We start from the raw sequence: 23,723 nt of genomic DNA on the forward strand, positions 1-23,723 counted from the left end.
ATTTAATCATTGTTGGTGGGAAGCAAATGCACACAAACCAGCTTCTGCTTAATGGTTCCAGGACTTCGCTTAATTGAAAATCCTATTTCAGCATTCCCACTTTTATTAATTGCAGTAAGGGGAGGCTTCTCAGTGAAGCAGGTGTTACTTGACTTTTTAAATTCAAAGGGTAACAACAGAAAATTGTTCGTAAATATATTTATCAGTAATAAAAAGAAAGTTCATTGTAAAAAAATTCTGTTGTAAGAAGAGCTGTAGGAGGCAACACACATTTTAGTTAAATTAAACAGCAACCGAAGATGCAATTTAGATTCTAAAGCAGTCCCCTACCATTGCTGATGAGTATGTCTTCAAGAGACATTTCTATTGAAGCACAGACATGGCTTTCTGCAGCAGCTGCACCATTATGGGATAGACTGGAGCAAATTCCTTTTCTTCTCTACTTCTTACTGATTGCACATAAGCTTCCAGGGCACCTCTGTTTAAAAGGAAAAATGCTAATTAGAATGGTTTGAAGTTGGTTGTGAAAGCAAGCCTGTAGTACAACATTATACTCCCCACCCCCAATGCAAACCACCTTAAAAGTGACGTATTGCTGAGGACTCAACTGACTGATCACTACAGCAGAAATGACTTTCGAGTACTATTCATAAATATATATAGCAAGGCTGAGTGTTCCCTTTAGTAGCTCCACCTGCTGAACCCTTTGTACTCAGTGAGGATTATATCAGGCAGCTAAATCTTATTGGCTCTGTAATGTCACAGCATCCACTTCATGATCCTTGATCTGCTGACATCATGGAAGTGAAAAGAAAACAATCCAGAGTCACCAAGTCAACAGCAGTTCATCAAGACCCTTGAACAGGCACCCAAAACCAACCCCTACAACACCCCCTCTGCATCTCAAAAATGTAAAGCAACCCTGAAGTTTTTTTACGTTCCATTTCTGAGCACTATGCCATGCAAATGTCATTCTAGTGCCGAGGGAGCACCCATTTTTAGAGTCACACAAGTACTCAGAAGACAGAACTCCTCTGCATTTTACATAATACCAAGGGAAATAAAATAGAACAGAAATTAGCAGGATGTAACTGAAAAGGCATTCCCCCCCACCACCCAACAAGGTTTCCAGTTATGCAGCTCCTGCAGTTTCTGAAAGCAGCCCCTCTGAGATAGCATTTGTTTAGCAGAGCATTCAGAACTAAGCAGTTCATCACAGATACTTGAGGGTGTTAAATTTTCAAGCCCCCCCCTTCAGTTTTACACATAGCACAGTGGAATCTTACTTCAGAGTTTACAAATTACGTTAACACGTATGCATAAGAGTTTCAGAATATTTTTATATCACAATAATGTAGGTTTAACTTTTTCATCTACACAAAGCATGGATTCTAGAGCAATTTGTAATTATTTGTATCATACACCATGTTTCTGCTTGCATGCCTTTCTGTCCGTTGCAGAGGTGGTCTTCCGCAGGAGAGTTGCATTCCTCTGGTGCCAGGTGCTTCCACTCACACAAGACCAGTGTCTTTCAAGCACCTGAAAAGGCCTAGCACAAGAGGAACGCGCTCTGCAAGCAACAAAGAAGAGCGCCAACCATTTGAAGATACAGAATTCAAACCTATGTGTATATTTACATATGCAGTAAAACGAGTGTATAATGATTACACTTTGCAAAGTATATAGGATTTTTTTATACAGTACTAAGGTCACCTAGTTAGAGAAACTGAAAAAGCATCATTCATTTGTCTATTGCTGTACGGCTCTATTGACAAAGAAAAAGTGTTTTATTTGCGAAAGAGCATGTGTGTGAAAATGATAAACACTTTTTTCTTTGCAAGCCAAACCATATAATGGAGGGGAGGGGGAATTGGGATGATGGCAGACTACATTCATTAATTTAGCAAGCATGCCAGCACGTTGATTCATTACCCCCGCCCTTACAAAGTTGAATAGCCTCCCACATAAAACTGAAAAGAGGGTTTTAGAGCACAATTGCTTGAGCAAAAGCATGTGTGAGTGTATATCTGTAAAATTCAGGACAAGAACAAGTTGGTTATATAAAGGAAAAAAGATACTAAATTGAAGTATAAAATATGGATTAATTTACCAGAGATGCTCATGTACAGTCATCAGGCTTGTAACACCGTCAGTGGTCATACGGATATAGAGGGGAGGGCTCATGGGCAGGGACAGGCAGATCAAAGAACTGCAAGATCTGCAGCAGCAACCAAGGACATCTCCAGGGGAGCCAACAGAGAGCTCAATGAGGAGGGGGCACACACTCCATAATCACAGGCCCCGTCCAATAATCACAGGCCACGTCCATTCTCCATGCAAGTCAATGGAAGTACATTTGCTACACTGACTTGTCTTGAGGGAAGAAATAATTAATGAAGGCACCACAGCTGAGGCCACCAAGCATATTCTAGGGTTGGTCCTCTAGGCCACAGTTAAGTCTCTAGTGAGAATCACCTAAGAAACAACCCTCCATGAAATGCATTTTTAGTAAAATGAACATCTCTAACGCTATGAGAACCATACTCCTAACCATGTTCCCTTGGTCACATGGCTGCTTTAAGACGCTAACTAAATCATTAGAGCACAGGGGAGAGAGGAATCTCCTCCCACTTCCGGTACAATGTCCAAATATGCACACCACGATGGGGGAGGGGAGATGCACTGATTCCTCCTCTCTGTGTTACGCAGCACAAGTAAAAACATTTGGGGGCCCCAAACATCACCCAATTGTCCACAGATTAAGAAAAAGAATATCCAGGTCAAGCACCAGAAGGCAGGAGAAACATGGCAACTGTTTAAGTAGGCTATTATACTGCATATAAAACACACTTGCTGGAGCCTCTGTTCATTTAATCCAAATTATTACAAAAGCTACTACACATGAAAACAAAACAGTGGGGGAGCCAAGAGCCCAGTTTGAAGTCAGTGAGAGCAGTACATTAAGAAAACTCATTTCAAATTGCATCAGGGCTCACTCAGACAAATCAACCATAATACCATAGCAGCAAGAAAATAATTAAGCATTTTATGAACTTGAGATGACAGTTTGGCTGCCTGGATGGTTTACTTTTGTTTATATCTCATATGCTTACCAGCAAATGACAGAGGACCATTTCTGCAGCACAGCTGGCTGGCATAACTTTTGCTCAGCTTAGCACAGGGAACAGAACAAAACTTGACTGACAAGGCAGTCCAGTCCTTGGGCAAGCTGTGGGAGTGAGCCTTATCTCTCAACTGCTAGGAAACCTCCCAGTGATATTCAAGGCCCATTTGACAAAAACTAGGCTCAACACCTGCTGAAGTTTGGGATCTTCTTTGCATATCAGACAGAAAGACTCATCTGGGTTTGTGGGAAAAGGAGATCTAAGTTGATGTTTGATTCTTTTCCATTCAGGGTTGATTTAGTTAGCCACTTAGCTTAAGAGAGACAGAGGGAGGGAGACAGAGAAGGGGGGGAATCGCAACAGGTTGGCTTTCATTGGAGTGACACATGGCATGTTATGGCAGCAGTAAGTTTGAGGCACAAATGAGGAGGCATTCTGGTGCTCGACATTTGTACACTCTCCAACTCATCCAAAATGATGTGCATGGAGATGATCTCACAAATAGCCCCACTTCAACTTTGATGATGTACAATGCTACAATCTGTAATATTGTCCACCTAGGTTACTAGTGGATGCTCTGGCTGAACTGGTGGAGATAGACAGGGGCTTGGTGTTGAAGACTGCTAAACTAATTGTTTTGGGATCAGCTAAGACTACCGTGTCTGGTCATTCTTAAAACTTCATGGTAACCATGGTGTTGATCCAGATTATTTATGGGCTCTTTTTGTATGAAACAAATTTCTGGTGATCTAGGGGACTGAGAAGTAAAACTTTTTTTAAGGTAGGAGCATTATCCACTGAAGGCACAAATAATGTCACCTGCCCTTCACAAAGGCAGGTGGGAATTTACAATGACCCATACCTGGGAACTAATGGATCCAATGGGTTTCCAGGATGCTCTGGATGCTCAGCATAACTCTACTGAGGCCTTACTTGGAGCCTGGCCTACACAACCTACTGATTGAGTGATACAATCAATCCCCAGTGACCTCTTTCCCCAAAACAGAGCCCAGAAGAGGCCACAGAATTCAATAGAAAGCTCATGAGGTTTTGTTGACAGTGGTGATGATGGCTTTTCACTCTGTATTTGCCGTAAAGTTACAGCTGCCTTTTGGACACCTTGTAGGGTTTTCAAAGCAAGAGACGTTCAGTTGTGGTTTGCCATTGCCTGCCTCCGTGTCATGACCCTGGTATTCCTTGGAGGTCTCCCATCCAAATACTTGCCAGGGTCGAGCTGAGAGTGACTGGGCCCAAGGTCACCCCAGCAATTTTCCATGATGCGAGTGGGGATTCAAACCTGGGTTTCCCAGATCCTAGCCTATTCACCACTACACCATGCTGGCTCTCATACTTAGAGATATTTGCAAAAGCATCAGTTAAAGGTCAGATTCTGATGCAACTTGGCCTCCAGTATGAGTGCAGATCCAGTGTTGTCTGAGATATCTGAAGCACTGCCTTATCATGTGGCTATGGACAGTGTCTTCATTTGATGTTCCAACAGATGCTGACAGGATTCTTGGAACTGTGAGGGGCAACCATCGGTCAGTTGGATAATTGTCCCCCTTGCCTGGTAAAATCCTGCCATAAAGAAATTCCTGCCTGATATAAACAGCTCTCTGCTAGAGGGTAGTTTTTTTTTTGTTTTTTTTTTTGGCCTTCTGAAACAGGCCATTATTAAACCATTATTGAAGAAAGCGTCTTTATCAAAAGAAGATCAAATTATTATAAGACAGCATCAAATACTTATATATTTACAGAGAAAGTGAACAGGGTGGCAGTGAAGCCACGCCAGGCCTTCCTGGATGATCTCTATCCACCAACACATATGACCAATGTTCCGTTGCTGAATTTGCTGGTGAAGCTTGCAGCTTTTGACACCTTGGTCCACTCTATTTTGCTGGGTCATCTAATCCCCTCTTATTCCCATTACTACGTCCACTAGCAGTGAATTCCATACTTGTTGAGTAAAGAAATATTTCCTTTTTTCTTTCCTGAATCTACTGCTCCCCAACGTTGTTGGGTGCCCCTGAATTCTAGTATTATGAGACAGGGAGAAAAAAGTCTCTCTATTCAGTTTCTTCACCCTATGTATAATTTTGTAACCCTCTATCATGTCCCTCCCCACTTGTGTTTTTTCTAAACGAAAGAGCCCCAGACACTTCAGCCTGTCCTCATAGGAAAGTTGCTCCAACCCTTTAATCGTCTTCCCTCTTCTGCACTGTTTCCAGCTCAGCAGTATTATTATTTTTTTTGAGATAGAGCAACCAGAACTCTACACAGTACTCCAAATGAGGGTTCTATACAAGGATATTACAGTATCGGTCATTCCATTTTCAACCCCTTTCCTCTCTGACAGTTCAGACTACATCTGCATAAATTTAAATGTAGGATTTTTTTTAATCCAGAGTGCAGAACTGTTCGTTTAGTCCTACCCTTTGCTTTCTGTCCACACCATCTTATCTCACAAGGCGGTTCGCAAAATGTGAGTGAATAAGAGCACTGGGCTGGATCCCATGGCTCTGTTCCACTAACAATGGTGCTTTCATAAGGGGAAAGACACCTCTGAACCAGAGGAAGGCACCATTACTAGAACAGGTTCAAGGGATCCAACCCAATGTGGACCTGCGTTACAATTAAAATCAGAGAGCACCACAACTGCTCCAGCAAGAGGACAATGAGCACACTGCCTCAGCCGTAATTCATACAGCAGGTAAAACACAACTCAGCCTAATAAAATTAGCATTTATTTACTTACTTCATTTATACCCCACCCTTCTCCCAAATGGGGACCCAAAGCAGCTTACAATGTTATCCTCTACCCCATTTTACCGTTACAACACTCAGCCTATGAGGTAGGTTAGGCTGAGAATGTGTGGCTGGCCCAAGGGCACCCAACAAGCTTCCGTGGCAGAGTGGGGATTTGAGTCTGGGTCTCCCAGATCCCTGTCTGACACTCTAACCCAGGGGTCCCCAACCTTTTTGAACCTGTGGGCACATTTGGAATTCTGACTTGGCATGGTGGGTGCAGCAACAAAATGGCTGCCACAGGAGGGGGAGATAGCCACAAAATGATTGTCACAATTTAACTCCAGTAACACTGTAGATCCTTGTGCTGAGGTGACAGCTGCTGCCAAAGCAATGTTTTTAAAATAACCTGCACAGCCAATCAAATCTCCAGGAGTCAATCAGAATCCTGGCTGGGCAAAAGCCCTACCTGGTGCCACCCACATCCTAAAAACATGAGCAAGCACCAGAAAAGATGTCGGTGGGCACCCTGGCACCCTTGAGTACCACGCTGGGGACCCCGGTTCTAACCACTACATTGAGCCAATGTGATGTAATCTGAGAACCCGTTTCTGGCCTCTCTGCATATTATATCATAAATACACATATAACAATAAAGTTGTCTTGTCTGGAGTGATGATTTTACAGAATAATGTTTCTACTTGTGGTTCGGTGATAACATTGCACACTTAGTGGGCAGTAGTGGATTAAAGGTTAAGGAACTAAAAGCAAAGCTTCTTGGCAATTTTTAGCATAGCAAATGGTTGCAGTGAACACATCTGATCTTTATGGTCTGTCCAATTATCAGAAATAAAGCTAGTAGGGGGGCATTTAGAACTATAGCTTTAAGTGTTCTCGTACAATGAAATAAACAATCATTATTCAGGAGTCATTGCCAAACTCACACTAGATTTTCACTGCCACCTTAATTAAAAAAAAAAGTCCTCAGCATACAATGCCTGCAGCGTCTTGAGCATAAGAAGCACTCCAGTTTTGGCAAACTCTCTTATGGCAGGCACAGTAAGGGCAAGACTCCAATGACAGTCCACATAGTGTGACGGTGAAAAGTGCCGTCAAATCACAGCTGACTTATGGTGACAACAGAGCGTTTTTAAGGCAAGAGATGAACAGAGGTGGTTTGCCATGGCCTGCCTCTGCGTAGCAATGGCGGACTTCCTTGATGGTCTCCCATCCAAGTACTAACCAGGGCTGACCCTGCTCAGCTTCTGAGACAGGGCTAGCCTGGGCCATCCAGGTCAGGGCCCACACAGTGTCCTCCAGCAAATGTTAGTGCTGCAGCCCTTCCCCAGCCCCGCTGCTACAGCCTGTTATTCTTAACAATGCCAGTGAATCAATGAATTATCCTAGCAAATAAGTTCACAAATGCCACCTGCGCGCACACACACAGTTTTAGTAGCTTGCCTTCCGATATGTATTCATTTACAGCCATGGGTGGGGTGGGGTGTGTGTGATTTTTTGATCTCAGACGTTTAAAAACCCACGATGTCAATATCCAGCTCTTCTGAGGTTATATGAGTACAAAATGAAGAAAAAGAAAATATAATGGTGAGAAGAAACACTGGGGATTTAAAGCTTTTTCCTTGCCGCAATCTCAAAAGAATACATAGAAAAAAAGTAAAAGCCAATGTTATATAGGAGTCTTTCATTGCCTCAGAAATTCTAACTGATCAAAGCCAAACAGAAATTCTTTTTGCCTAAAAATGGCAGCTATTTTCAATAAACCTGTGCTAGCTTTGAGGTCAAATATCTGTGTCTCCTGCTGTCTCTCTTTTATTTGAACCAAGATTTGCTAAAATACACGGAACACCTTCTTTTACTGACAAGGCTCAGTCCGCAGCATATGACACAACAGATGTCTCTGAGCATTCACATAGTGCCTTTTATCACTCAAAGGTAGCCATAAACAGTCTTTCATAGCCCTCAAACTTCATATAAAAGTAGTTTCCAAACTGTTTTCTCAGGATTGTTGTAGTTGACATATGCAAACCACTATAGTTCATTCCCGAATCCCTACCTCTGTCTGTGACTCAACATCAGGGCAAAGAAAAGGTAAATCAGAAGGAGTCTGGAGCGCCAAAGACAAAGACCGCTTTCATAGAGCACAGATAACCTGTTGATTGCGAATTGTCAATTAACTAGGGAGGAAGTTTTCATCAGTCCAAAAAGGATACGATTTGAAAAATTACGTAAGATGCTTTTGGTGTTAAGCGAATGACTCACTAACAGCTGAGTTCAATCAGCACTGAATTGTGCACACCCAATGGATTTTGAAAAAAATGCTTTTAAGGAGTTCAGTACTGTAGAATATGTGGCACACAGACAGTACAATTCCTAGTCACCAATAGTTATCAAGTGTTGTAGTCAACCCTGCATCTTGAACAAGCAGGGCTGAAAAGCTTGACATCTCAAAGTTGTGAAATATAAGATATTAATGTTAAATAACACAGGTATACTTCCCATTACAACATGCAAAACTGGCACATCATGCTGCTTCGAGACAAGTATCAAGCCAGTAGGAAACAAAGGTTAAGGTGGTACAACAGTGGTACACTGTTGGCTTGGACAAAGTCATTTGCACTAGTGGAAAAATTCACAGGACTAGAACACATGTCTGAATTCAATGGAAACATACCTGATTAAAATGAGCCTGTCCTTCTCAGAGGGATGGTCATCAAGCCATCGGGAATAACGGGCAACGGTCCATTCGGCTCTCTTCCAGGAGCCAAAAAAAAATCCATTAAATATTGTTAATCAAAGATGAATGTACATGCAAAATATATTTCCTGTCATTTTCAAGTGTGGAACAAAAGTTAATGCTAGGAGATCACTGGTATAGGTGAAAAATATCAACCACGAAACAGCTATGGAGAGATATTCAGAAAATTTCAAACAATATGCCACCCATAGCACTTTGCAGGCCAATACGGTATTTAATAACTTGGGGTTTTGAACACAATTGTTTCCTTAGAGCAGTCTGAACTGCTCAGAAAAAGTGTGGACTAAGCTCAGAACAAATGTGGCTTCTGAATGGGTCTCTTTTGCTTACAGATGTTTGATATGCTCTGTGGAGGTGGTTCTCTGTATCTTCAAAGTATCCTTAGATGCTACTTCTCAGGGTTGAACTAGACTTACAGAAGATCCAAATGCATTTATTACCATGATTTCCAGCTCAGATGTAAAACATTAAGTGAGCGGGAGCTCCGTTTTTCACTCAAAAGTGACCACATGAGAGAGGGGAGTGATACCCTGCCACCTCCCCGACCTTACTTTGCAGCACTCCAATGCTTTAACCGTTTTTTTTGCCAAGCTTGCTATCTATGGGCATAGGATGTCTGCTTAAATTGGTAGGGTCCTATAAAATTATCTGCTGTATCGGGGCTTTAAAAAAGAAAAGGAAAAGGAAAAAGAAAAAGAAAAAAAGAAAGTTGTTTCCTTTAGATGGAAACACTGGTGTTCACATCTACAAGGTGGCGACCACCAATAACAGATGGCACTGAGAGTGTGATTTTGGTACAGAGCATGAGAACGAGCAAAGAGAAAGAAATTGCGCCTAGTGGCCAGTTTGATTTTGGAAATCCCAGCAGTAAAAATTAGCACAATGTGTTAGGTAGGACCAGCTGTAGAGGAACTGCCCGACTGTAAATTTAGTACTGGAAGGACACTAAACAGCAGTATTGACGCAACAGCTATGTAAATTCTGATACTGGAAGCAAGCTGGGCGGGGGCAGGCTTCTGCTCTTGTCCCCCGTAGGCTCCAGTTCAAAAACGCTCTTTTTACACATGAACAGGAAGACGTAAATATACATGGATCCTCCCATCATATCTAGTTTTACTTTAAGTCCAGACTTACAGGATAATCATGGAGGAATACCTTTCCTTTCATTTTAAATATTATTCTTCCTGCTATTGAATTCTGCATTACAGTTTATTAACACAGAACTTTTTAACCTAAGGAATCAACAACTAACACTGTCTGCTCCAGGGCAGCTTCTACTTGAATTCAAAGGACAGAAAGTGCAGATCCACTTGTGGAAGGGGTCTTTTCTGTTTCCCCCTTCTCACTTGCACCCACTCTAGGATTCCAAAGCATGGCAGTACCTACAGTGGGGGTGCAATGTGAGGGTGTGAAGTGGGGTTGGAGGGAGGGGAAATCAGTGAAAATTTGTGCTCCCCTTTGCATAAGTGCCCTTTTGCTCACAAAAGAAGGTTTGGGATCCAGCCCCCTATGCTCTACTTCTAGAAGTTGAATGGAATAGACAATTCCTCTGACCTTCTCTTGCCAAAGCAAAACCAGCGAGCTGAAACTTGGAATGCTGGTACAAACACTATGGCGATTAAGGAAAAATGGTTTTTCCACTATTGATTCAGGTTGTGTGTATGTGTGTGTTTTTAAAGATTGCATAACTGGATTACCTGGAATGGGGATTTCAAATCAGGTGGCGCTCTTGTAAATAAGAACTGAAGGATAGTACTTAATGGAATGATATCTCCCAGCGCTGGGCTATTAGCAATATGCTCACTTGTCTGGAACAGTAGTGGTCTGAGAGGGGAGAAGAAAAATAGAAGTTACCTAATCAAGAAGATTTCATATTCCACCTGATGTATCATTTACTAGCAAAACACTGGTCACAATGAATGAGTTCGCCTGTCCCGTATCAAGTCTCAGGAGGTATGTCAAAGGGAAGGGTACATATGTGGTCCTCACCACAGTGCAGCACCAATTACCCCCACTTTATTGGGGAGAGCCGGCTTGGCCTCTCCCCTAACAGTGTTGGTTACCACGACTTATTTTGAACTTCATGGCAGCTACCAGGAATCAGGCTCATAAGTAGCTACAGAGGCTTAACCTGAGTCCTATTTCTTGCAGTGCAATCCTAAGGCAGAGTTCCTGTGTCTAAACCCACTGAAATCAACGGGATTAGACTGGAGTAACTCCACACTGGATGGCAACTGTTGGTCATGCTAAAGTGCAACGAAGAGACATAACCTACGAGTTTCAGATCAGATTAGATTTTTACTACGGCATATGCCAATAAAACAACAAGAATTAAAATAAAAGCAACAGACACTTAACTATATCAGAATTAAAATAGTTCCTATCTTAAAATCTTAGAATAAAACATTAAAATCTTAATTTAAAATCTTAAAATAAAACATTAATTGTACCATTTTAAAATTTGGAATTCTTAATTGTTTTCAACCTTGCAGAGCGGACTTTGATCGCTAAACCTAGGAGTTTGTACATTTTTTATGCTTTGCTCGGGAACAAACGCCATCTGAAAAACAAGATCTTTTCCTTCATGAGGTTGCTTGCTGCTTTGCTTCACAGTCTTCACACTCTTCTATTACTGAATTTGGTAGGTGATAGTTTGTAGTAACAGCTTATTATTTTAATTAAACTGTCCCCCCACACCACATTTTACTTTCACTGTTTTTAGAAAAAACCCTAGTGTGACTGCACACAGCTCATTATCATAAGAACTGAGATAAAAAACAAAACCAAAAAGGTACAATTTAGCTGACATTAGCATGACAAAATTCTCCCAGCCAGAGTTTCACTCTGAATAAAATGTTAAAGGAAGAAATGCTCGAATATACACAAACACACTAATTTGTTGGTAATTTACATGTGAAGATGGCAGAAAGTTTTAATTAAAATCCAAAACAAAATGAGAAGTAGGCAACTTTTTTATTGAAAAAAACTTTCAATTCATGTTGCCCAGCTGTTAAAAATATTCTGAATGGAGGTTACCTGAATGATCTCAAGAGCCTGTAAGGTTTTCCCAGATCAGAGACCCGTCTGCAGAGGGGGGCCACAGCTAACTCCATCTGAAACAGGAAGCAAAATGGGGGGTGGGGGGTCAATCAGGAATTCAACGCCTTGGGCCAAACTAGACACCCAGCAGCTGGGGTGCAGACCTTCAGAGAGTGAATTTCACAGACAAGTGGCAGTTTCCACAAGGTGGATTTCTGGCTCTAAGTACTGAGTGCATTTCCAGTGTCAAAGTGCTACTAGGAGAGGCTCAGGACACAAATCTATTGTCAGCTGACCAAAAGCAGGCGATCACCCAGGGACCACAAACTACTGGCTAACAGGCAGGTGGCACGCAGCAAATGCCTTTTGCTTTTATAGGGGGCTGTGTGCGGCTCCTCCTTTTTTGTCCGTTTCTTTCTACTTTTGATTTAACTCCATCCCATTACGAAACAGACAGCGTTGTCCTTGCTTGAAGGACCTATTATGACTCTGAACCTAGCCATTATTTGAGCAACATCTTTTTTCGCAGGTGGGAAGGAAATTCTTCCTAGTATCAAATGGGACATGTCATACTTTTCATTACCGGAAAGGTCTGGGCAGTTTTCAGGGCCTGAAGACCAACAGATCGGAAGATAAAACGGAAACAAATCATGGTCCTGTTTTCCTCGGAGCACTATGATGAACAATACACTGCAGGCGGCAGCGACATTGTCCCACCCCCCAGCCCAAAGATCAAGGCATCGTGCATCTCAGATGACTAAACTGTTGAGGGCTGCTAAAGCCTGCTGTGTACATTGATCCGAAGATCAAAGCTGATCATCAGAAAGAAGACAATGCAGATCTTTGACAAATGCTGAGGACACTACAAAAGTGGGCGTCTCCATTACAACAGGATTGCCAGTGCAGCCAGTGAAATGGCCACTGCAGGAAGCTCATGAAGAGGTACACGGATGGGGAAAATTAATTTTAAATGACTGCACCAAAGGGGCAGATGGGGGGGGGGGGAGTCACAGAGGCCTGAGCAATTTTGTGGTATTTCCCCAGAAGGTTAGTTTTTTATCCTAAGCATGGGACCACAGTGGTACAAATTTCTCTCTCTTTAAAGTGTACATTATATTAAGTGGACAGTTTTATAGAGCTGGTATAACTCAGCAGAAATTCCCCCAGGTCAAATGTTAGAGCAGCCTTGAACTCTAGGAATACTTGGAATACTGTGTACAGTTCTGGTCACCACACCTAAAAAAGGATACTACAGAGCTTGAAAAGGTGCAGAAAAGAGCAACCAAAACTATTAGGGGACTAGAGCAACTGTCCTATGGGGAGCGGTTAAGACGCTTAGGGCTGTTTAGCTTGGAAAGAAGGCAGCTAAGGATTGACATGATAGAGGTCTATAAAATTATGCATGGTTTGGAGAGAGTGGACAGGGAGAAGTTTTTCTCCCTCTCCCATAATACTAGAACGCGGGGTCATCTGCTGAAGCTGGAGGGTGAGAGATTCAAAACAGATAAAAGGAAGTATTTTTTCACACAACGCACAGTTAAATTGTGGAACTCCCTGCCCCAGGATGTGGTGATGGCTGCCAGCTTGGAGGACTTTAAGAGGGGAGTGGACATATTCATGGAGGAAAGGGGTATTCATGGCTATTAGTTAGAATGGATACTAGTCATGCTGCATACCTATTCTCTCTAGTATCAGAGGAGCATGCCTATTATATTGGGTGCAGTGGAACACAGGCAGCATGGTGCTGCTGCAGTCTTCTTGTTTGGGGGCTTCCTGGAGGCACCTGGTTGGCCACTGTGTGAACAGACTGCTGGACGGGATGGGCTTTGGTCTGATCCAGCAGGGCTTTTCTTATGTTCTTATGAGATGCACAGATGAAAACTGACTGACGATCCACCCTGAACAATACCCTTTCATAAAGTAAATGTCTGGAAGCCAGCATATCAGATGGTTATTCTTGTGCCTCACTGTCTGATTTCATTTTTCTAGGCAGCAAGGGCTGTGAGGGGAGTCAATAATGCAGCACATATGTGCCTGAGAGGGATATTGCTCAACCTTCCAGCCAAACAGGGTGATCCAGATGGCTGCTCTTTCTGTTAACAGCATTCATACTTTCTGTCAATCACAGAACTATCCCACTGGCTTTGATAGGGCTTTCTGATTCTTTACAGGCACAAGACTACTGTTTGTATGTATTTCTGGGCCGTGCTCACTTCCTCCCCCGCCCCCAATTTGCTGTCACTTATGGCAACCCTTGGTGGGGTTTTCAAGGCAAGAGATGTTGGGAGGTGGTTTGCCATTGCCTTCCTCAACGTCACAACTCTGGTGTTCCTTGGAGGTCTCCCATCCAAATACTAGCCATGGTCAGGGCTGAAAATGTGTGTCGGGCCCAAGGTCACCCAGCATGCTTCCATGGCACAAGTGGGGATTTGAACCTGCATTTCCCAGTTGATAGTCCAACGCCTTAACCACTGCACCATGCTGGATCTCTGCTCACTTCCTACTAGGCAGGAACAAAGGTTTTGATTGTTCATGCTATAAGGTAGAGGAGAAGGGTGGAACAGGGCCACAAGCTTGGCATCAGGATACATTCCCTCTCTCTGGATGGGAGAAAGTCTGCCTGTAATAACAGTGAGGGGTAAATGTTCTGCTTGTACATGCTGGCTGTCTTGGCAGAGCAGCAGTGACTGGTGGCGGTGAGGGGGGTTAAGGTAGAAGAACAGACTTTGCCCTGCCCAGTGAATGGCAGCCCATGTGTCATGCAAACTGGGAGAGTAGAAGTAGAGGCTTAGTTCTACCCCCTATGACAGTGAAGAGGAAATACATTCATGAGATGTAAGTGAGAGCAGTCATGATGAAGGATCAGATCATCTCTCTATTAGACAGTTGTCCAAATTTTTATGTATCCAAAGAACAGGTAAATTAATGTATTTATTGCATGGAGACTGCCCACACAAAACACTTTGACTCTCTAAAGGTTAGAATTACTGCATGGACTTACAAGTCCCCTGCCATCAGACAACATGATCCACACATGCTGTCAGGTCCCTGCATAACACAACAGTGACACAATCAGAAAAGCAGGAAACCATCTCCATAAATCGCAAAGAATACTTTCTTCAGTTTACTATAAAGGTTGTTTTCTATTTTCAACTTCTATGTTTTCCTAAGAAGCGTGTGGTAAGGCAGCGTAGATGCAGCAGTTTGCAGCGCTCTCTCTCAAGTATTGGGTATATTCACAATTCTGCTTGTAGAATACTACAGCGTTTTATACTTCTAAATTCCATAAATGTGCCAAATAGTACAATTTTATATGCTTTCTAAACTATGCATTTGCTGCTGTTAGATCAGTAAAATAAGTTCAGGTTTGATAAGAAAGAATGGCACAGATTTCAATTTGTCTCCAAATTTCTATTATTCAACAAACAAAAATTCAATAGTTTCAACTTTTCCAGAAATTTTACACCTTTGCTTCTAGGTAAAATGCATTTTCTCTAAATGGAAATATGTTTTCTATTAGTGCCTCTTTGGCTAAGAGTAAAGACTAGATGCCATCCGGATTTGAATGGAGCTGTGAATGGGCAAGACAGATTTTTCCACAAACCTGAAAAGGTCCCCAGGTGTGCAGAAAAATCTGAAATCTAAAAAAAAAAAAAATAGATTGAGGGGTTTAAAAAACCTGAAAATGATAAAAGGCGAGCATATAGCTTTAAGCAGCAGCTTCCCTCAGTGGCTGTTGCTAGGCAACCACAGCATTCCAGGCTTGGTTCTATCACTAAAAGGCAAGGGGAGGGGGCAGCACCTTTTCCAGGTCTATTTTAACCTTTGAGGGAGTACTCATTGGGACTAGGCCTGGCTTGGGTTGTGAGGAGAGCAGGGTTTGGGGAAGGAAGAGGCCTCAGCTGGATATGCCATAGAGTTCACCCTCCAGAACAGCCATTTTCTCCAGGGGGACAGATCTCCATCATCTGGAGTTCAGTTGTAATTCTGGGAGAACTCCAGATACCACCTGGAGGCTGGCAACCCTAGGTCTGACAGCAGCCACTGGGTAACTTGATACCACCTAACTTGCATGACTCCATTAGGCCTGGCTGCTGGGGTGTAGTGGTTAAGAGTGGTGGTTTGGAGCGGTGCAGTCTGATCTGGAGAACTGGGTTCGATTCCCTAGTCCTCCACATGAGCGGCGGAGGCTAATCTGGTGAAATGGATTTGTTTCCCCACTCCTACACACGAAGCCAGCTGGGTGACCTTGGGCTAGTCACAGCTCTCTTGGAGCTCTCTCAGCTTCACCTACCTCACAGGGTGTCTGTTGTGGGGGGGGGGAGGGAAAGTGATTGTAAGCTGGTTTGAGATTCCCTTAAGTGGTAGAGAAAGAAGTCGTCGTCGTCGTCGTCGTCGTCTTCGTCTTCGTCTTCGTCTTCGTCTTCTTCTTCTTCGTGGTGTTGCAGTACGGCTTTGGAGTGGGGTCTGGGAGATCCAGGCTCGAATCCCCATCTTGCTGTGGAAGCTCAAAGGGGGATTTAGGACCAGTCACATACTTGCAGCCTAATAAACCTCACAGGGATGTTGTGCTGATATATTCTCTGAGAAGAGAATAATGTAAGCTGCGTTGGTCCCTACCTCAGAGGGGTATAATGCCATAGACTCCACCCTCCATAGCAGCCATTTCCTCCAGGGGAACTAGGGTTGCCAACCTCCACATGAGGGCTAGAAACCACCTTGAATTACAGCTGCTTTCCAGATGACAGAGATCAGTTCCCCTGGAGGAAATGGCTGTTTTGGAGGGTGGAGTCTATGGCATTATACCCTGCTGAGGTTGCTTCCCTCCCCAAACCTCACCCTCCACCCCCAAGTCTCCAGGAATTTCCCAACCTGGAGCTGGCAACCAGGAGAGCCACTGCTGCTGCTGTGTGTGTGTGTGTGAGGGAAGAAAGGTGGGTGGCTGGTAGCGCCACTATCACTGCTGCTGCTGTGGGAGGGGGAGAGGAAGCAAGTGGGAGGCTTGGAGAGTGGTGGAGGGCAAAAAAAGAGAGTGATGGGGTTAAACGGCAGAAAGAGAGAAACAGTGATGAGTGGGGGGGGCAGAAAAAGAAAGTGACAAGCATAGAGGAGAAAGAAAAGGGGTGGCAGGAGGGAGAAAGAGTAACGTTGAGAGAAGTAGGGGGAGAGGGGAGGAAGCAAAGGTGAGGTGACTGGGATAAGCTGCTCTCGTAAGTTTTTTGCGCGTCCTCACTTGTTCTACCCAATATCAAACCAATTACTATCTTTTCTAATTACATGTGTCGACTTCTTTCTCAGCTGTGCTGAGCTGTCTACATAGCCATATTTTTTGGTGCTAGGTACTGAAAAATCAGTTTTTCTTCTACAGTTTCTGACTCCATCATGTTCGCATTTCATGCTCTTAATCATATAGAGCAGTATCACATTTAAAGGCCAAGATATGACTTCCAAGATATGTATCTTTGAACGCAACCTAAAATACTCTAAATTACTGTAACCTTAGTGCACTTAGCTTTGTTACACAGCAAAAAATGTTTTCGTAATGAGTAGTCAGAAGGCACATCAATTCCCAGCTGATGCCCCACGGTGTGCATAAATGTCAGGGAAATGTCATTTCAGAACACTTCACTGACCCAAATAAATCCTTACCAGGCTATCCCCGAATGTTCAAAAGTTGAGCCATGAGCACAGCACAAGTGATTATTTTCCTTATTAAAAGGGACCTTTTCTAAAATGTGATGGATTAAAAACAGATTTCTGTTAACTGACTCACTGACTGTCACTCGTGCCACGAGCAACACCAATTTTGCAAGGGAGAACTGAGTGCTAGCAAATTAAATGTCTGCACACAAGGCAGGTGGCGATACTGTGAGAGAAACTGGTATGGGATTGCAAATATTTTTCAGGCTCCTACCTGTGCAGAAGCATGAGACTTCAGCATGCTGCTGAAGCTAAATGTGTGCTCGACCCGGCACACAACAGGTCTGGTGATGCTGATGAAATCTGTAATTACCTGCTTCGGAACATAAATTTGCCTAGCTCATATTTGCATTATGCAAATTTATTTCACACTGAGGCTTTAAGGAAGGCAATTTATTTTTTTTGGCTCCCCATAAGTTAAAAAGAGCAAGAAAATAGAAAAGAGGGAGGATGGAGCTTTCAGCGAATTCATAGAAAGCCTTTGCACAGGCTATTGTGATCAGATTGAAAAGCTTCCCCAAGCACAGTTAAACAAGCAAAGAGATTGCATAGCTTCTTATCTTCGTGAGGCTCTGGAGTTTGGCTACAGTTCTATGGAACATTAAAAAGAAGAAGAAAAACACCCGTAGGGAGTGTTTGCTTAGCTCTGGGTAAGCTGCAATTAGTATCCATAACTAGGACCAAAACAATTAAATACCACATTCTGCACGTGTCCAATATCTTATTTTGTAATGTGAGACAACTCAGAATTCTCATTAAAAAGAAAACTGGGTAAACAGCGTCTTAATAATGATTCTTCAAGATAGAAGGAATCCAGCATCACTGAGGCGGTCCAAGTGTGAAATGACATTTTCAAAAACTATTTTTATCTTATGATGCATCAAACAATACAAGGTTTGCACAAGGCAGTTGAAAGTCCCGTCAATTGAGCAGCATGCTCTTCATTTTCTTTTAGCTATAATCTAATTGCCTTATTGGTAACAGTGGTCCCTATTGCATAAAAAATAACGGAATAATGCATTCTGCAAACCAGAAAGAGACTCCTAAGCCACTGCTAGAAGTTGAGGGTTGCTTCTCCCCGACTTATGGTAACCCTATGAATTAATGACCTCCAAGACATCCTATCATTGACAACTTTGCTCAAGTCTTGCAAACTGAAGGCCGTAGTTTCCTTTACTGAGTCAATCCATCTCATGTTAGGTCTTCCTCTTTTCCTACTGCCTTCAATTTTTTTTAGCAATGTTGTCTTTTCCCAGGTGATCTAAAAGTACCATAATAATTTGGTATATTTTGTATCTCCTGTTTTGAAGGAGAGGTGAGCAAACATTTTATTTCAGATCATTCTAGTCAATAAGATATCAAATGTCAGGGCTGATTGTGAAGAGACCTAAGAATTTCCATACTCCCATGAGGGGGTCAGTAAGAATGTATTTCCTCCCCAGCTTAGAAACAGCCAGTCAAAGATGAAGGTGTCAAGATGGGACCAGCAGCTCAAACAGAAGGGAGGCAACATGAAAATCCCAAATACCAGGATACTAGTTTTCTTTACAAAAAGAAGTTCCACATCAAGAAGGAAAAGGAGCAATACCGGTGGGGGGGGGGGGGGGAAATCCAGGAGAGAGAAAGCAAATGAAACCAAGACAAGCAGAAGAGGAGGAAGAACTCAAAACTAGACATTCTGCAGGCTTCTATAAAACTTCTCTCCCAAGACACCGCCACCACAGAGATTAGAGATCCCTTTCTCATTTTAGAGTTTTCAATAGCAACAGTAAACACAGTGGTAGATAGCATAAAAATCTCTTTATACAAAGATAAGTTGGTGCTGCTACCTTTTCAGATAAAAGACAACTTGAATAATAAAAAATAACATCAAAATAATTACTTTCATCATTAAAGCAGCACACATTTAGAACATTCATCTTTCTTGTAACACCCTAAAATTTCCACCAGCAACAGTTGTTGGGACTGGTGCTTTTCAACCTGTTCATCAATGACCTGGAGTTGGGGTTAAACAGTGAAGTAGCCAAGTTTGCAGATGACACCAAATTATTTAGGGTGGTTAAAACAAAATCGGACTGTGAAGAACTCCAGAAGGATCTCTACATACTGGAAGAATGGGCATTAAAATGGCAAATGGGATTCAATGTGAGTAAGTGTAAAGTGATGAATACTGGGGCAAAAAATCCCAACTTCACATATACACTGACGGGAATTGTGCTGGCAGCGACAGATCAAGAAAGGGTTCTTGGGGTGGTAGTGGATAGCTCAATGAAGATGTCAACCCAGTGTGCGGCTGCCGTAAAAAAGGCAAATTCCATGCTGGCCATAATTAGACGAGGAATAGAGAATAAAACTGCTGATATCATACTGCCCTTGTACAAATCTATGGTGAGACCACACTTGAAATACTGTGTACAGTTCTGGTCACCACACCTAAAAAAGAATATTACAGAGCTTGAGAAAGTGCAGAAAAGAGCAACCAAAATGATTAGGGGACTAGAGTATCTGTCCTATGGGGAACCATTAAGACGCTTAGGGCTGTTTAGCTTGGAAAGAAGGCGGCTAAGGGGAAACATGATAGAGGTCTATAAAATTATGCATGGTTTGGAGACAGGGGACAGGGAGAAGTTTTTCTCCCTCTCCCATAATACTAGAACGCGGGGTCATCTGCTGAAGCTGGAGGGTGAGAGATTCAAAACAGATAAAAGGAAGTATTTTTTCACACAACGCATAGTTAAATTGTGGAACTCCCTGCCCCAGGATGTGGTGATGGCTGCCAGCTTGGAGGGCTTTAAGAGGGGAGTGGACATATTCATAGAGGAAAGGGGTATTCATGGCTATTACTTAGAATGGATACTAGTTATGCTGCATACCTATTCTCTCTAGTATCAGAGGAGCATGCCTATTGTATTAGGTGCGGTGGAACACAGGCAGGATGGTGCTGCTGCAGTCTTCTTGTTTGGGGGCTTCTTAGAAGCACATGGTTGACCACTGTGTGAACAGACTGCTAGACTTGATGGGCCTTGGTCTGATCCAGCAGGGCCTTTCTTATGTTCTTAGTTGCTTAAGACCCTGTGACAGCCAACGGCATGTACCGATGGTTTCACAACCAGAGGCCCCAAGAACTGGGCCATGATAATTCGAGTCTGATCTGCCCACAAAAGCAGGTATTGAGGGACAACACTTCCCACCTATATTTGGGAATCTGAATCACAGCTGTATTTACCAGGATCACCATAATCATACATCACAAAGTCCTCATGCCTCCCCCACGTGGCTACCACAAGGACATCTGATCAGATGTGTGCTGGGAGTTCCATGCTTGGGACTTAATTCCCAGGAGCATGTGGGCCTGATTCAGATCACATAGATGGGGGGGAGGGGCTCCTGGGAGCTGCTATTTCACATGGAAATTTACATGTAGCCCCCAAAGGGGAAATAGTGGCTCCCCAGGGCATTTTCAGGTTGAGAAAATGGTGGGGGGAGGCTTAAGACCTTTCCCCAAATGGTCCTGATCCAAATTGGGGGCACATGCCTCTGGGAATCAAAGCATGAAACTCCTAGAACACGTCTGATTGAAACATGTGAATCGGCTCTGCTGTCATAATGGAAATTGTAAAAAGACTCTTTTTAACAGTAATGTCTGAGGCCTCTTGCTTACTGCTCTTAAACTTCAACCATGGCAGCTGAAACACTTTGCCAAATTTACTTCATTCTCCTGATGTATCTGGTTCTACTTTTTTTAATGTGCCGAATATGGATAAATTCTAGGTGGAGGAAAGCTAAAGTGGTGGAGAGGTCAGTGGAGTGGACTGGAATCCCCACTAAGATATGATATGTTTTAATTGTTTTTATGATTTCTTCTGTGTATTTCAGCATGGCTTTAATTGTTTTAATAATGAGTTTTTGTTTGATTTTAATGGTTTTAAAGACATATTTTTATGTATGTTTTTAATCTGTTAGCAGCCTTAGCGGCTGTAATGAAAGCAGAAGGTAGGGTATAAATTTTGCAAATAAATAATAAAATGAAGGTGACCTTGGACCAATCTCAGCCTAACCTACCACATAGGAATGCTGGGATAAACATATAACAGACAGAGGAAGACAGTAGGGGACACTGCACCAGCATGTGTTTGTGTGTGCTGGCATGTACATTCTCATTTCAAGGTGTGAACAAACAGAAACTGAGGGTGGTTTTCCTTTGCCTACCTGTGCAAAGTCAGCCGCAAGCCGCATTTTCCCTCCTTCACCCAGAGACCGTAACAGGCTGGCGTTGCGAATGAAAAGTTCGATCGCTCTCTGTGCGATGACTTCGGTGCTCTCATAAACAAAGTCGTAGCATTCAAAGTGTCGGAAGTAGTCGTTCATAACTCGGGCTATAAAGCCTTGCAGCTCTTTCATGTAGAGCGAACAAGGAACGTCAGGCTTTCCTGAAGTAGGCAGGGACCTACCAGGAGAAGTTGAGAAAAGAGTTACTTTCCTATTTATAACCAATACAAACTGATGGGGTTTGTGTGTGCGTGTGTGCTGTGTTTCCTTTTATACCCGGAACAATGGTTGCAATGGCAATCTTGAACTACAAGGAGTTCCCTCTGAAGCTGAACCCCAAGTATTGACGATACAGTTATTGCTGTTCTGAGGGGTAACCCTCCACCCTCCCAGGGTTTTTAACCACAGTTCTCTGTATAAGAAGGGAAGAGGCAAAGGGAGAGACATGCACTTGAGCATGGAAACAAATTATGTTGTGAATATTTTTTGCTTAATCATGGTTAAGTAAGATGTCTGAATGCAGCCTTAGTTTTTTTTCAGCTGTTTTAATTCCACAACCCAGATGATACATGTGTTCTCCCCTCTAATCAGCTCCAAACCAGTTCAAGCTACATGGTGTGGCTGCATTTACCATCTCACACAATTCGGTTGCCTGAGTGAAACAAGACAATTTTATATTTATATTCATATATTTTTTTAAGAGTCTCCATTTTAGGAAGGATTGAGGTCTACCATGTGTCTTCAGCACAGTTCAGAACATCACAATGTTTTTCAAAGGGCAACATTTTGTTCGGTGGGTTCCCTTAGAGAGAAGCAGAACAGGGTGCAATCGGGGCAGAGAAGCCCGCAGATGTGTTTGAACGATTAATGGCACTGCCTAACCCCCTACCTCCTCACATACCAAGGCAAGATCCCAAATGCACCAAGAGTTCTTCTCTTCAATGTTTTGGAAAATCTAGGCCTCATTGTTGGTTAGGGGAGTTCATCACAGGGTAGCTGCTTGGTTCATTCAGCAGACAACTCCAATGCCTGGTGGTCTCTTAGCCTATTCCATCACAAACCTGAGCAAAGCCGCACTCACCTCGCTTCATGGCCTCTGGAAAAGTCCAAGTCCCCACCCCCATAGCTCCTTGTCTATGATACAAAAAACTAGGACAAGCATCTGGAATTTTTGATTCTTATTAACACTATCCTGATGTATGGCATTCCTGCTCCCCTGACAAATCAGTCTGGTAACAAAGGAAAACCTTCTGGGCTTGAAATATCTAATGGAGATTATGCTGCATCTTTCCCCAGAAGCTCATGACAGACAATTTGAAAACAATCAGCATTACATCAAGCATCAATTTCCACATTTGATTTTATGTTGGGGGGGAGAGTGAACTGTATTCAGTTGAGCAGCTGCAATTACTGCTGCTTCTTAACCTGCAGACCAGAATACAGACTGAGCTGCTGAGGCTGGCGCTTCTAGTGTGAGGTCACTGAGGTTAACATAACTTCTGGTTTTCCAAGGGAGTACCTATCATATGCATGCCTAAGACAACATTGAAGCAGCGAATCCATTACCCAGAGAAGTCCTCCTGATGCATGGTGATGATTATAGCTTCTATCGAGTCTCCGACTGAGTTCAGTAAAGGTTGCACAGCGTTTCCCATCAAATCATGGACTGTCTACAAGGAAATATATAACCAAGGGGAGATAACAACCAAGAAGGAAAAACCATATGTTTATACCCCACGCATACCAAAGTACAATAAAATTATGAAATGTTTGATCAGTTATCTTTGAACAGTGCTGTTTTGTGGCATGGCCCATTGCAGATTAAAATTAAACACATTCTGTTGTGCTGCTTGGCTGGAAATCTTCCCAACCCCCCTTATGGGGATGAATGGGTGAAACTAAGGGCAAACATAGTAGAGATCACTTGTAGTAGCGTAATTCTGTAGAAAGGTTCAACTATTTCTAGAACTTGGTACAATGAGAAACATTACCCCAGCTTTTGAGTTATTTTCAACTGCCAGTTTTCTCTCTCCCTTTTTTATTTATATTTTTGTTTTCATCTTCACAGG

The 23,723-nt window shown here is 42.8% G+C and overlaps 1 protein-coding gene across 1 annotated transcript in view; it reads right to left on the reverse strand.

Annotated features, from left to right (window-relative positions):
* Positions 1-302: 302 nt before the first annotated feature.
* The window catches only part of COG5 (component of oligomeric golgi complex 5), a 194,855-nt gene continuing 171,434 nt past the window's right edge, over positions 303-23,723 (reverse strand). Inside the window, exons 17-22 of the mRNA XM_056846477.1 lie at positions 23,221-23,324; positions 21,595-21,832; positions 11,683-11,759; positions 10,344-10,470; positions 8,563-8,642; positions 303-478 (exon numbers count right to left, since the gene is read on the reverse strand). Of these exons, the coding sequence (XP_056702455.1) occupies positions 364-478; positions 8,563-8,642; positions 10,344-10,470; positions 11,683-11,759; positions 21,595-21,832; positions 23,221-23,324 (741 nt within the window). The 3' untranslated portion in view covers positions 303-363. The remainder of the gene's footprint in view (positions 479-8,562; positions 8,643-10,343; positions 10,471-11,682; positions 11,760-21,594; positions 21,833-23,220; positions 23,325-23,723) is intronic.

The sequence above is a fragment of the Euleptes europaea genome, chromosome 3 (genome assembly GCF_029931775.1).
Source record: "Euleptes europaea isolate rEulEur1 chromosome 3, rEulEur1.hap1, whole genome shotgun sequence".
Classification (NCBI taxonomy): Eukaryota; Metazoa; Chordata; class Lepidosauria; order Squamata; family Sphaerodactylidae; genus Euleptes; species Euleptes europaea.